The sequence below is a fragment of the Opisthocomus hoazin genome, chromosome 5 (assembly GCF_030867145.1).
Source record: "Opisthocomus hoazin isolate bOpiHoa1 chromosome 5, bOpiHoa1.hap1, whole genome shotgun sequence".
Classification (NCBI taxonomy): domain Eukaryota; kingdom Metazoa; phylum Chordata; class Aves; order Opisthocomiformes; family Opisthocomidae; genus Opisthocomus; species Opisthocomus hoazin.
In genome coordinates this window covers 29,561,764-29,574,654 of record NC_134418.1, presented here as the reverse complement: position 1 = coordinate 29,574,654, position 12,891 = coordinate 29,561,764, and the positions used below count along the sequence as shown (strand labels likewise).

The window sequence follows — 12,891 nt, the reverse complement described above, 5'->3', positions numbered from 1 at the left end:
AGGTTCCACTGGTTCTCAGTCACACAAAAGGTATGAGAAATGAGGATTCCTGCCAAAACGTTTTTACATTTGGTTCAGAATTCAGCTGAATTTACTTTTAATTTGTCTATTTGACCGAAGGGCTCTGATTTGTGATAAAGCACGATAAAAAAACAATTTGACAGGAAGTCCATATGCTCATTTCATATGCACAGAAATTCAGACTTCCATTTAAAACTCTCAAGTTTAGGTTTGAGAGGAAAAACTTGTGAAAAGCTTCATCTTTAACTGGATAAAAAAATGTTTCCTTTAGTCCTCCTACAGACAGAGGCATGCTATACTTAGTGTCAGGCAAAGTATCTCAATTTCTTCTGTATTTCACTATGAGAAGAACAGTTCATTCTTGTTTAGCAAAACTCAGTGTACCCCCACTTATCACAAACATTGGCTGAGCTTCAACATTTACAAAGAAGAACTAAACGTGCTCTGCATGGTGACTACTTCTCAATGCACTTGACTGATCAAGCTTTCTTCTAATAGGTCCTTCAAAGGACAGAAATAGTACAAGATGTCATTTCTTTATCAGGGACTAAACCACTTTTGCACATCAGCTTACAATTTGTATTTTGCTGCCTTAAAGTAGGTTGCATTTCTGACTGGTCTGCAAAATGGTAAGCATACCAGAAACACCAGAAACTATGTCCAGACAGACAAAAATACTATTCCTACCAAGCTTTTTGGGAGTGCGGGTAAAGGTTCCCTTCACAGTTCGGCAATGAGAGTTATCCCCACCACAGACGCCACACTTATCTTCAACCTTATTGGAGCCAATTTCCTTGTCACAACCCACTTTCTGCAGAAGGACGAGAAAAAAAGAAAAAGAGAAGGATTTGTCATTGGTTGTCAGTTTTAGTTATGGTGGGAAGCATCACAAAATTAATGCATAGAAGAAATTACCACCCAACACTGATCTACTTTATTTATATAAAAATTACTTGCAAATCTGGTGCTGGATAATAGTTTTCATGTGAAAAAAAAGGACTTGATTCTTGCTTTATATTCACTGTAGTGCAAGACTAAGAAAGATGGGAAAGACAGAAAAATAGACACAATTCTTTTCAGACACGATACTAAGTGCAAAAAAGGCAAATGAAATCATCAGTTGAAGAGGAGTGTTACCATGAAACAGGTCTGTGCTGTTGCTATAATTTAATTTAAATCTCAAGGAATTATGAGGAATATGATGCTGCAAATACTTAATTTAGAAATATCTGCAAAGTCTGTCTCTGCACTGTCGACTGAGTTGTTCTGATTGATTCTAACCAGAGTTGTTCTGTAACACGGCACAGCTCAAACTCAGTGATGACCTTGGGAAGCTGTCACTCACCACGCATTCTCCACGAACACAAATGCTGTAGGGATCTTTATAGGAACAGCGAGTCCCATCATGTGCCAGCTGTTTCATATAAGCAACATCTCCGGTTTCTTTGGATTGGCAGTACAGGTGACATCTCTTATTAGCTGTGTAGCAAGGAAAGAGAATTAACTGCATAAATCAACAGCAATCCAGGTGTGTTTCAGAAAAATATCCTACTAAAGGAGTGAAGAGAATACGACAGAGGTAGAAGGGACCTTTAACAGAGAGCTGTGGGGGAAAAAAAGCAACTAATTTGCTTTTCTGTGAATTATGGGCCTATCACTTTGAGATATTCTCAGAGAAATCAGTTCCCTTCTAAAGAGGCTCCTAGGACTGGGTTCTTGACTATTCTGAAAGCAGCTTTCTTTCTGATGCTATCTGGAACAGGGCTGAGTTTACAAAATCACAGGGATGCAGAAAAATGACAGCAGAAAAATGAGTCTGTGAGAAGATGGTGCTAAAGCCAGGTGAAAAGCACAGAGGATTTGGATCTAACTTTCTGTATCCTTTTTTGAAAATTCCAGCTGAACACATATTTCCTGCTTATTGTCTGAATCTAACTCCTTAGCCACCTATGTAAAGGTTATCTCAGGAGACACCCGAGGAAGAAATGCCAGCAACTCTGCAACACCTTTCAGTGAACTAGGAATCTGTCTTTGTGCTTGAAGCTGCCCTTGTCGCTCAAGGTAATTACTGGGTTAGATTAATGTTAGTAGCAAAGACCTACAGAATCGGGCCAAGGCGGATGGATCTGTAAAAGAGTGTGAAAATACTAAGAAGGACTTCTCAAGTAGTGCCATTAGAAAAACATTGTTAATACTTCCAGTAGCTGCCATCAAATGTTGACCATTTGCACTCAGGTAGATGAACAGCTGTACGGGAGAAAGGGCAGGAAGTTTTTCACGACCCAACCAACAGCTTTCCACACTTTGCCCCAACTGCAGAGAGCCAGAGCTCGACAATGCAGTGCATTAAATGCTATGAGCACCCATCAAACTATTCCAGCAACAGCGGAGAGCCTCAAGCCTCTTGCTACATCATGTTCTCACTAAGCGGAGGATGAAAGTCAGGGGAAGCTAGCTGACCTAGGGTTGGGGAAATGACAACTGTCTCACATAGCACCTGTTCCTTCCTTCTGGGGCCACCCTTTTTTCCCTGCTTTTATTTCTGGTCTCTGCATGGCTGATGAACAAGACCCACATAAGCTCTGGGACATTCCAGGATTGACTTGTAATAAAGGCAAATAACAGAATTTACAGTCAGGGTGTTCATATGGCAGCCAGTGGTGCTTGCTGTTCTGATACTCAAAGTGGGAATTGCGTTGCTGACATTGCTGTGCTCTGAAGTCCTCAAAGTGCTTCGGACACTCCTCTGTATTGCAAAGCTGAAACTCAAAATTGACACCAGCACAATCTTCACCTCCATTAATGGGCCTGTGAAGAGAAAACATTGAAGAGATTATAAAACTCTCTGGACATTAGATCTGGGGATTTTTCGGCTCTCCAGGTGAAATTTCATACTCTATTTTAAGAGACAATTTTGCAAAAAAGGCTCGTGAAGTGACAGAAATGAAAACAGAACAGTTACACTGCACAGATACACACCTGCAGTATAACCTCTGTGCTTACCTACACATTCCCCAAGGCATATGCTGAAATGCAGAAGTAATACATATGCACATATATGCTGTCAATAGTCGATTTACAATTAGACATTGTCTAAGATATCGTGCAGCTTGCTGAGCTCACACACTATGTACTCTTCACTCTCTTACACATGGGCTAAATCCTTGGGATGGTTTTCCACAGGCTTGCCTCTGAAAATTCTTGGATTCTTCAAAAATGATCCTGTCTCCCTGAAAAAAGCCATGTTTGAAGGGGCTTGAACAGAATGTGAATTTTGGCAGACTCCATCTGAACCGTAAATGCCATTTAAACTGACACCTATAACGACTCCCAGCTGACTGGGACTACCACCTAGCCAGAAGACCTACATTGGATTGTTGCACTGGCGTGTTCGAAAGCGAACTCCAGTTCCACAGGTCCGTGAGCAGGAGCCAAATTTTGTCCAGGCTCCCCAGTTGCCATCCTGCTTCAGCTGGTTAGCATTCTTCCACATGCAGTGACCTTTATAGCACCACTGAGAGAAATTGGGTAAGGAAAACAGATGAGACCAGAAACAAAAAACAAACAAAATGTATAACCACAACAAAATCAAAAGCACACAGAGGTGAGCTCACGGGCTGAGAAGGGACATCTCAGAGAAGAGACTGCAAGCAGAGACTTTCCTAGGGACAAAGTGGGTGAGGGTCCCGAGTAACCGATCCCCCTCCCTGAAGGCAGCCTGCTCTGTGAATGAACAGGCAGCACTGCTGAACCGGAGCCCGAACCCTTCCATGGGCAGTCACGTGGAGCTCAACACGTTCCACCCTCCTCTTCACTTAACCTATGTAAGTCTTTGTTTCATTTGAGTCTCAGTGGCTAACACCTTTCTAAAGGAATTTGAATGTTCTGAATATTAGCAAGATAAATTTTTTGCTGAGGATTAGTTGCGTTTTTCTTTTTTTCTTCATACTGGCCAAATATCACACTTATGCAAACAGGCTGAAGGGATAGTCACTGGCCAGGGTGTTGTTTTGCTGCTGGTTAGGGCATACTCGGTGTAAGTGGCTCTACTGTATCTCAAAATACATGGAATTTGCTAAACAAACATTCATTTGAGTATAATTTTATAATTAAAAATGAATTACCAGCAGGACACCCACTAATGGGGATATTAAAAGGGAAAAATAAAGAGCTAATCCTAAGCCTGCACAAACATTTAGCCACAGGATGTCTGGACCACGAGCACTAAGAAGTGGTCCTACAGGAATGGCATTATCTGCTACCATGGATCCCTAAAGACACTTTATGGACACTTAGCAGATGAGAAAAGAATCCAAAAAGCATAACAAAAAGGCCACAGAGGAGGGTGAGAATGGGTTACAGCTCAACTGTGGTTTTCTTGTCCAGAATTTACTTCGTACTATTGCAAACCTTGTACATTTCACAGAATATCACAGTGGGAAAGCACAGCTCCCTCTTTTCCCTTCCTCTGGCTCCACCCAGGGGATACTGGGCAATTCCCAGTTTTCCTGCGCACCCTTCAACCAAAATGAATGCAACTGCTGGGTTTTTTTTTAATACAAACATAGCTAAAACACAATACTTACTTTTCCAGGGGCACATTCTGTCCCATCGAGTGGAGGTCCTTTCTTAGTCTTACAGAAATATGGGTTATCTGGATGGCTACACCACAACTGCTTGCATGGGTCAAAGGTTCGGAACTGAAATGGAGAACGTTTATGAGATGAAACTCAACATTAGATTATTAATACTTTTCAGATAAGGATTCAACTCACCTAGTCAATTAATCTGAAACACAGCTACCAGTAAGTACATTATCTTCAGAAAGAAAAGGGCAGTGCTTATTCCCTGCACCCTCTAGTTCCGTGCTGGTAAGAAGAGGAAAGGAGGAGACACCCAGAAGTGGAAGGAAAATGAGGGGTTTTTCCCCTTCTTCTTTGGGATCACTACCACAAGTCTGTGTCATGTGGACCATGCTGCCATCCACTTGACCATTTAACCAAATGACCCAGATGACTGCATTTCACCCATAAATATCTCCCTCCTCCTTATAGATCTGTTTAACTGCTCTTCAACTATGAGGAAACATGTATATTGCAGCTCTTAAATAACGCCAGACACCAACTTGCTGAAAGAACGTTTGTCTTTGCAATGACTGCCTTGGACATACCGCTGTGCACATTTTATAGCCAACGCCAAAATCAAAGCGGCACTGTTCGTCCATGGAATAATTGATGCCTGGCAGTTCAGGAAGCTTGGGCCAATCATGTTCGAAAGGGTCGTCAAGAAGACAGTCATAAGAGCTGTGGAAAGATACAGAGAAAAAAAATCATGAGATGTAGTAATTTTTTTTGGATTGGCAAGATCAAAATACTTATTCTTAGCAAAGGTAATACTCCTTTTCTCCAACCTGTTTTCTGTCCTGTTTACATAGTTATTGCTCTGAAAGCACAGACAGTCCCTTCTGTAGGAATACTGCCTAGTGCAAGATGACTGAGCGTTAGATGGGAAGATCCCACAGCAAAGTTCCTGCATTTGCTGGAAACTGTGGAGAGGCATCTCCAGCCCTTCCCTGCCCTAGCCATACATATGATATTTGTACTTTACTTTCCTGTCACCAGATGTAGAAAACAAACACTCCTCCACTCTCAGTGCCAAAGGGCAAAATCTCAATGTGCTTTGACCTGGAGTATGATTCCTAATATAAGGCCTAACACAAAGCCAGTTGTAGTCACAGTGGGTCTTTCCAGTGACTTTAAGGTGCTTTGAAACAGAAGAGTAGTCTGAGAACAGGCCTTCTTACCTGACATCTACTGTATTCACAGGGATGAAGGCCTGCCTATGCAAACAGCAAGAATAAGGCTTGTTTTTTTCTCATTCCTGTTTAACTCTGATATCTTAAAATAGTGATACTGGTGAGCTTCTCCTGAACTGGGATATTTCACTTTAAGCTCTAAGGTCCCAATCAATTACTATTTTATGCTTTATGTTATGAATAGGGTTTCTTCTGCAGGAGATGTGGGTCAGCTCATGAAGTTTTCACTCAGTTTTGACCGGCAAACCCAGCTATTTGCAATGGAGAAGGAAGCCTGAGGAAGAATTGGATGAATAGGTACATACACAGAGGGAGACTAGAGCCAGCAGGGTAGAGATCTGTTCTCCTTTTCTCCCTAAGTCAGGCACGCATGCCGCCTTCTCTCTTCCACAACTTTGCTAGTTCCTTTTCTGAGTTTCGGGCTTCATTCTGCTAGTTTCACAGCATAACTCCTAGAGAAATTAAAAACCTAGGGAAAACACCAGCTACCTGACATAAAGTCTGCCAGAGAGACTCCTATGCTCCCCCAGGGGATGCAAACGGGCTTTGAGTGCAGCCCTAAGCGAGGAAGCATTGTTCCTGATTTATAGCTTTTCCAATATAGATCTGAAGGGAACAAGAGTATGGCAAAAAAGGTGATCAGAAAACTGCTCCATAGGAGGAGGCCAGATGTGGCGACAGCAGTGTCTCACTGCTGTTGCACTGAGGCACAGAGCAGCCTACTGGAATGCCTCAGAAGGCTGAATCCCTGTCTGGAAGCAGAGGGCAAGCTGCCCCGGAGGATCCCATTCCTCAGTACCTCTGAGGCCCCAGTACCGCTGTGTTTATAAAAAGGGCTTCCACAGTCAAGGGTCCAGTTTATGACACTTGTGCCTGCTCCTTCACGCTGGGATTGCCTCTGCTCTTCTCTTTGCTGTCTAGCAGAGGGCAGCACGCTGGCCCTGCATCCCAGGAAGTGCAAAGACTGCCGTTTTGCTTTGGTAAAACAAGTAGCGCCGAGTGCTGACAGGTCCTTACTGTATGTATCTTTTGAGTTCTTGGCCGCTGCATCTGGACCAGTGGTAACGATGAAAGGCAGCCTGCACCAGGGGAGCCATAACACTCCCCATTGCTGTCTCATCCCCACATCTGTTCCCTTGCCCATCGTGCTCCATTCCCAGCCTGTAACAAAGAACTGGCATCAGAGCCCAGGCAGTTTCCGCTCTTCAACTGGTAAAACAACTGTAAAGAAAACAGTTTCTCATGCCCATGTATCATGCAAAATGAAATTGTTCTTTGCATTCTACAGGTATAACCTGCATTTTAAATTAATCTTCTTTGATGCCAAAACATAAGGACGCTCTGAATACACTTTCATTTATACCTCATCTTAGTTGTTAATACCAGGAATAAATTAACTAGATGATGACTTCTTACGCTTCAGATAAAGAAAAACAATTCTGCTCATTAGGGAGCAGTTCATTCAGACATTGAATTGTTCATGTTTGTATACTCATCTATCAAAAGCACCTATTTAAACACAGAGCTAACACAGTTATCATGTTGCATCTCTAAAGAGCTAACATGGTTAGCACATTACATCTCCAAGCATGCACTTGGTACAGCTTAATATGCAAGTGACCTGGTCATCTCTCTAAATTCCTCCCAGTGAGCTGAAAGAGTAGCCTGCACTACTTAAGGAAGACAAAAATCAGATCCGCAGTGCCTGACATTAATTCATCCAGACAGCAAACAGAGATCTTTGCTTAATCAGTTACTCCCAGCCTAACATTTTATCATTCTTGAACAGGTGCCAAATCTAACAAACCAGCACTTTCAGTCAATAAGAAAAAAGATGTTAAGGATGCTTGACAAGCTACTGTCTCCACTGCCCTGGCCTTTAAGGTTACTTACTGATCTCTTCCTCATTCTAGAAAAAACAAGTTGCCCCTCTCTCTTCCCCTTCCTTTCTTCCCCCACTTATCTCTTCATTGCTTAAACCACTGATGCATTCCAAGGGAATGAAAATAAAATTAGGATAGCTTTCATATAGACATTAAAATTAAACCACTTGAAGCAAGTAGGAGATGCAGCACCGTATTTTGTTGGTAAAAAGTTAGACTTACACATGACCAGTTTCATGAGCAACAACAAAAGCTGATGAAAACCCATCCTCATGGTTGAGAGTACAGCTTCGGACTGGGTGACACATGCCAGTAACAGGAGCATATCCTATGGAGAGAAATCATGTCTCATTCTTTTACCCATTACATTTATTTTAAATGAGACTGCCCAATAAACTTGCTACCTGAGAAGAACCTAGGATTGTTTTCTTTTGATTGTCAGTTTTTCCTCTGTCTTTGCAATTGCTGTCCAACAGAGTAAATGGCTCTGACATACTGGGATGGATTCTACAGACGTCTGTGTTACTTCAGACATTTACCACTGCTATCACCAAAAAAGCACAAGATTGCTGTTCAATTAAAAGGTAGAGCTATAGGCTGGGATTTTTTGCATGTGTTCATATTAGTACCTTCATCTACATACCACCCGGGGCACATTGCATGTCTTTTCCTCAGTAAAAGCTAAAATTTTTCTGACGACAGGGAAGTCTGTCTAACATCTCAACCTAACCAGTTTCACTCCAGGCATTCCAGCCCAGACCTGAAGGAGAACTCAGACCCTTGTCTCCCCCTGAAAGGTGAAGGGAGAATGGAAGTAGTGAACACAAATCTCTAAGACATCTCCAGATGGACAGCCAAAACATGGTCTCACCCATACTGTTCTTTATCTGCACTGCCATAAATCACACTTTGTCAATTTATTTCCCATTATCATTAGTTTCTTGAGTCATGAAGATCAACGCAAGTATCAAAGTAGCTGGTACGCTATATATAAAACAAGATCTACAGTAAATGATGCAATAAAATAAAAGTTGAATGCAAAGGGCACTGAGTGTTCCTAGTGATCCCTGTGCGTGCGCGCGCACACAGACCCCCCCTGGTGTCTGAAGTAAGTAAATAGCTATTAATCTCTCAAGTAAGAAACTTAAATCTGCTACAGTTAGATATAAATGGCAAGGACTACCATGGCAAGGTCTGCTTGCTTTTTGAAAAGCATGTAAAATGAACGGGAGGAAGTACTTTCTCTCCACAGCACAGCAATAGGTACATGCTCAGGCTGTCCACGTGGGCCTTCTCTAAAGCCAGAATAGGGAACTGAAAGTTAGAAGGAGTGTACATGCTTTCCTCAACAGGCCCAGGTTTCAATACATCTTTAAAACTGGACACTTCCTTAAGTATTTGCTGAATAAAGGCCTATGTTGCTTATTGTCTCAGGATCAAATAACAATGCAATTTTCAAATTTTCCTCTTTTTTGGCAGATGCCAGCCAAGAAACATCACGTCCAGATAGTTTAGCTCCAGGTCAGCTGCATTACCTTGCATACCAGCAGGCCCAAAATCTTGCCTGGTTAAGAAGATGGCATGATCGTGGTGCTCAGAGTGATTGGGATCCGACTTCTGCTGCTGATAAGCCCAGCGGCAAACATTCTCCAAGCTTCTTGAGGGATTCCCCCTTTCAATTAAGCTAATGGACTGAAAGAGCAACAGATTAGACCCAGGAGCTCCTAAAGTTAGGAAATTCAGACAAGTTTTTATTTTCTTGGAGCACCAACCAGTTCCCCATTTCTCTCTTCCTAATACCCTATCACTCTAAGTCATGACAGCCTTCTTTCCTATGAGAAAAGAAAATATGTATCTTAACAGTGACCATGCATGTGTAATAGGACATCTTTAGGTTTGTTTTTTTTTTTTTTGAAGACAGAGTGTTCACATCATCTATGAAAATAACTGCCTTTCTGTGTACAGCCTGTAATGTGCAGGAGGAACACACAACTTGACGTTAGGATCGAATAAGGACATTTTTATTTCTTTTGTTGGAACTTGCTTACATTCTGGACTGCCAGATGACAGCGTGACTCAGTTGAGATGAATGAGCATGTAGTGACACACACAGCCCGTATGGAGGGAGTGAGTATTATAAACACATAGGACAATGCCTCAAATAGTCCAAAACACTGTAGTTCCAGTAAATGTGTACTGATGAACACAGATTAAACACCTGGTTCTTTGAGACTTTTGCTACAGTGTGTGCCTACAAGCTCAGTAAACTTAATTACAAGACAAACATCAAACTGGTGTTTTGACTTGCACAAAATCAATGTCTGAGTTAAATGGAACATATATCTGGTCTTTATCAAACCCTAAACAGCTTTCCTCTCATCCTGAACAATTTAACAAGCATTTGTTTCAAAACTCTCTGAGTGTATTTTACCTGCAAAATCAATGTACTGTTACAAGTACTGTCCAGGGTACAAAGTGGAGGAGTGTGCTGTGAGCCAGTAAAAGGGACATACATGAAATGAGCAAAGGAAACAGTTACACTAGCAGACTGCTTGGAGTGCGTGCACCAGCAAGCTGTGTTGGCCAGCCAGGATGGCTGCTTCTATGAAACTGATGTAATTCCCTGAGGACTCACATGGGCAAGAATTCAGGCTGCAAGCCTGAACAGGCTGAGCCAGTCTTACACCTGTGTCACAAAAGGGACACTCACGGTCAGCCTCGGAACGAGGGCATGAGCACATTTAGCTCATGCCAAGCAGGAAAAGCAGTTCTCTGGAACTAGCTGTTCAGTAGACTTCTGTTTCCACAGCCCTTCATGTGATTCACAAGGACTATAATTACAAACAAGACGAAGGCGGAGAACTGGTTCAGAGGCTTGTTTACCTTTGCATACCCCAGCATGATCATTCGGACCAGCACAACATTTATGTGAACACCCAGGGATTCATCATGGTAAATTTCATTCACCTGAGAAAAAAAAGGAAAAACAAATAGGGGACTTCCATGACCACGTAGATATTATTTCAAGTGCTTATACCACTACAGTCTTCTCAGAAGAGGATTCAAGTCTCAGATCATTTCCATGCAGTGAGAAATGTAGACTACATGTCCCGTCATCACATACCCCCTCACGCAGAACTTTCTAAAGCAGATGTCACGTCTCCTCTCAAGTATAACGGCCTTTGGATCAGGACCAATAGAAAAGGTGATCGGGGAAGAAAAAGACTTCAAGCTGAAAACCTGCAAATACTTACCTGAACGTGTAATTTCACTCATTTGATAAACATAATGAGGGAAATGAGGTTATTCCTGAAAGCAAGGTTATAGCATTGTGTTCAAGTTCACTGAGGAATTTAAAAGCAGACAGAGTTTGCTTTAACAACAGATAAACCCATCACCATCCGTCCCATGTGGCCACCTCTGCTATGCCATCTGGCCACTCTAACTGTGGATGAATTCCAGATTCTGTTCCTATTTGCTTTATCAACCATTTGTCTCACTTCAATCAGTTTAAACACATGGGATGAGTATTTTAGTGGGGAGAGCAAGCGAGCATGTTTTTGTTCATTTTGTAAAAGATTCTGCTGCCAGTAGCTCTTACTCAAAGAAATGTGCCGTTAACTTCAGCATAGGTTTGTCCTCGGAAAATACTTAAGGATTTGACTTAAAGCCATTTTTGCATTCTGAAACTCTAAGTTGGGAAGGCAGAATATTTCGACAATGACACGAACAACAAGGCTCCATTTCTGCACAGATGTAGGCACATGTTTAGCTTTAAAGATGTGAATAGTACTCTTGATTCTAAATCAATCTTAAAATTAATGGGCAAAGTGTTTCCAAAACCCAGAAACGCTTTGGAAATTTTCATCTGAAAGTTTTAAAGTCAATAGCATTGCCAGAGACATAAACGCTGCAGTATACCTTACAGGGTAATGATATCTCCAAATATACTTGATTTCTGCAAGTCAACGCATTCTGTTAAAAAAATTCCCCAGCTGCATGAAAGCATGTAACGTTTATGCGATCTGGAAAGACTTACTACATTAAAAACAACTGCTGGCCTGAGGAAACACCCATCCGTAAGACAACCTCATGAGACCTCAAAACTGTTGTCCTCAAGGACTGCAGAAAATATACAGGAAAGAGCAAACTTCAAAGCCCAGAGGGAGTCTTTATAAAACAGTCCATGGCTTTGCACCAAATTAGGTCTGCAGAGGTCTCCAATGAGATGTCTACACATCATTTAAAGGCAGAACTTTGATTCAAGTGCTTTTTGCCTCATTTCCAAAGGAAATAAAGATTAGATAGTCACTCCCTTTGTTGGTTCTAATGCTCCAATAAATTTTGGTCCCATTTACGACTTTCCAGCAACACTTGCAAAACAATAAAGAACTCAAACAGATTAAGTATCCAGAAATTCTGTGAAAATAAGCAGATGATTAGAAATAACAGTTTTATTACTGCTCACAGGGAAGGAAAGACTGCATATCCTTTATCACACACATACAGCAGCTTGGAGAACACTTCCAGCACAAGAGAATCTTATGTTCCATTAGAGACCCCAGCCACAAGACAGAAATCCAGAAGTAACACTGCAGTTCCACTGCTCACTGAACAACTGGAATATTTCATGGTGGTTTTTGTTTTGAAGAAATTTTTTTTAGAAGCAACTAAAACTGCTGCCCTAATTTTTAGAGATAAATTAGAATTATGCGGTCACTTTTGTACTAAAAAGAGTATTTGTGGAAGTGAAGTTAAAATAACAGAATTACGCAGATTGGTCAAAAATTGTTCTTCCTGAGGACCTTCCTTGTGTTTGGGAAGGTGAGAAATGTCCTGCCACCAGAGTATAAATTAGGGTGCTAGACCATCTGCAGATCATCAATGAAGTTACTTATCCCCCTCAAAACAAAATAAATATTTTATTATGAGTAACTAGGGAAAAGTAAATATCACTGTTCAGAGGCTGGTATATTTGAGCAGGATTTAGAAGTTTGGTTTTTTAAGTCAGGCAAAACAGAACTTAGCCCTTCCCCTCAGGGAAAAGGTCATTCTGAGTTGTCCAGACTGTGGGACCTGGCACAATGATGTTAGCCCATGGTTTTTAAAAATGCAATCCCCTTTAGGATCAGCTGAGAACAGACTGTCAGCAGGATAGTTTTACAAGGAATG

General features: G+C 41.6%; 1 protein-coding gene across 3 annotated transcripts in view; it reads right to left on the bottom strand.

Annotated features, from left to right (window-relative positions):
* ADAMTS3 (ADAM metallopeptidase with thrombospondin type 1 motif 3) overlaps positions 1–12,891 on the bottom strand; it is a 132,865-nt gene that overhangs the window by 16,372 nt on the left and 103,602 nt on the right. For 2 of the 3 annotated variants that reach the window (XM_075420776.1, XM_075420774.1), the window contains exons 6-15: positions 10,603–10,686; positions 9,255–9,411; positions 7,942–8,047; positions 6,854–6,997; positions 5,192–5,324; positions 4,608–4,721; positions 3,390–3,535; positions 2,654–2,829; positions 1,367–1,500; positions 709–832 (exon numbers count right to left, since the gene is read on the bottom strand). In XM_075420776.1, coding sequence (XP_075276891.1) covers positions 709–832; positions 1,367–1,500; positions 2,654–2,829; positions 3,390–3,535; positions 4,608–4,721; positions 5,192–5,324; positions 6,854–6,997; positions 7,942–8,047; positions 9,255–9,411; positions 10,603–10,686 — 1,318 coding nt within the window. The remainder of the gene's footprint in view (positions 1–708; positions 833–1,366; positions 1,501–2,653; positions 2,830–3,389; positions 3,536–4,607; positions 4,722–5,191; positions 5,325–6,853; positions 6,998–7,941; positions 8,048–9,254; positions 9,412–10,602; positions 10,687–12,891) is intronic. The other variant, XM_075420777.1, reaches the window with a different exon arrangement.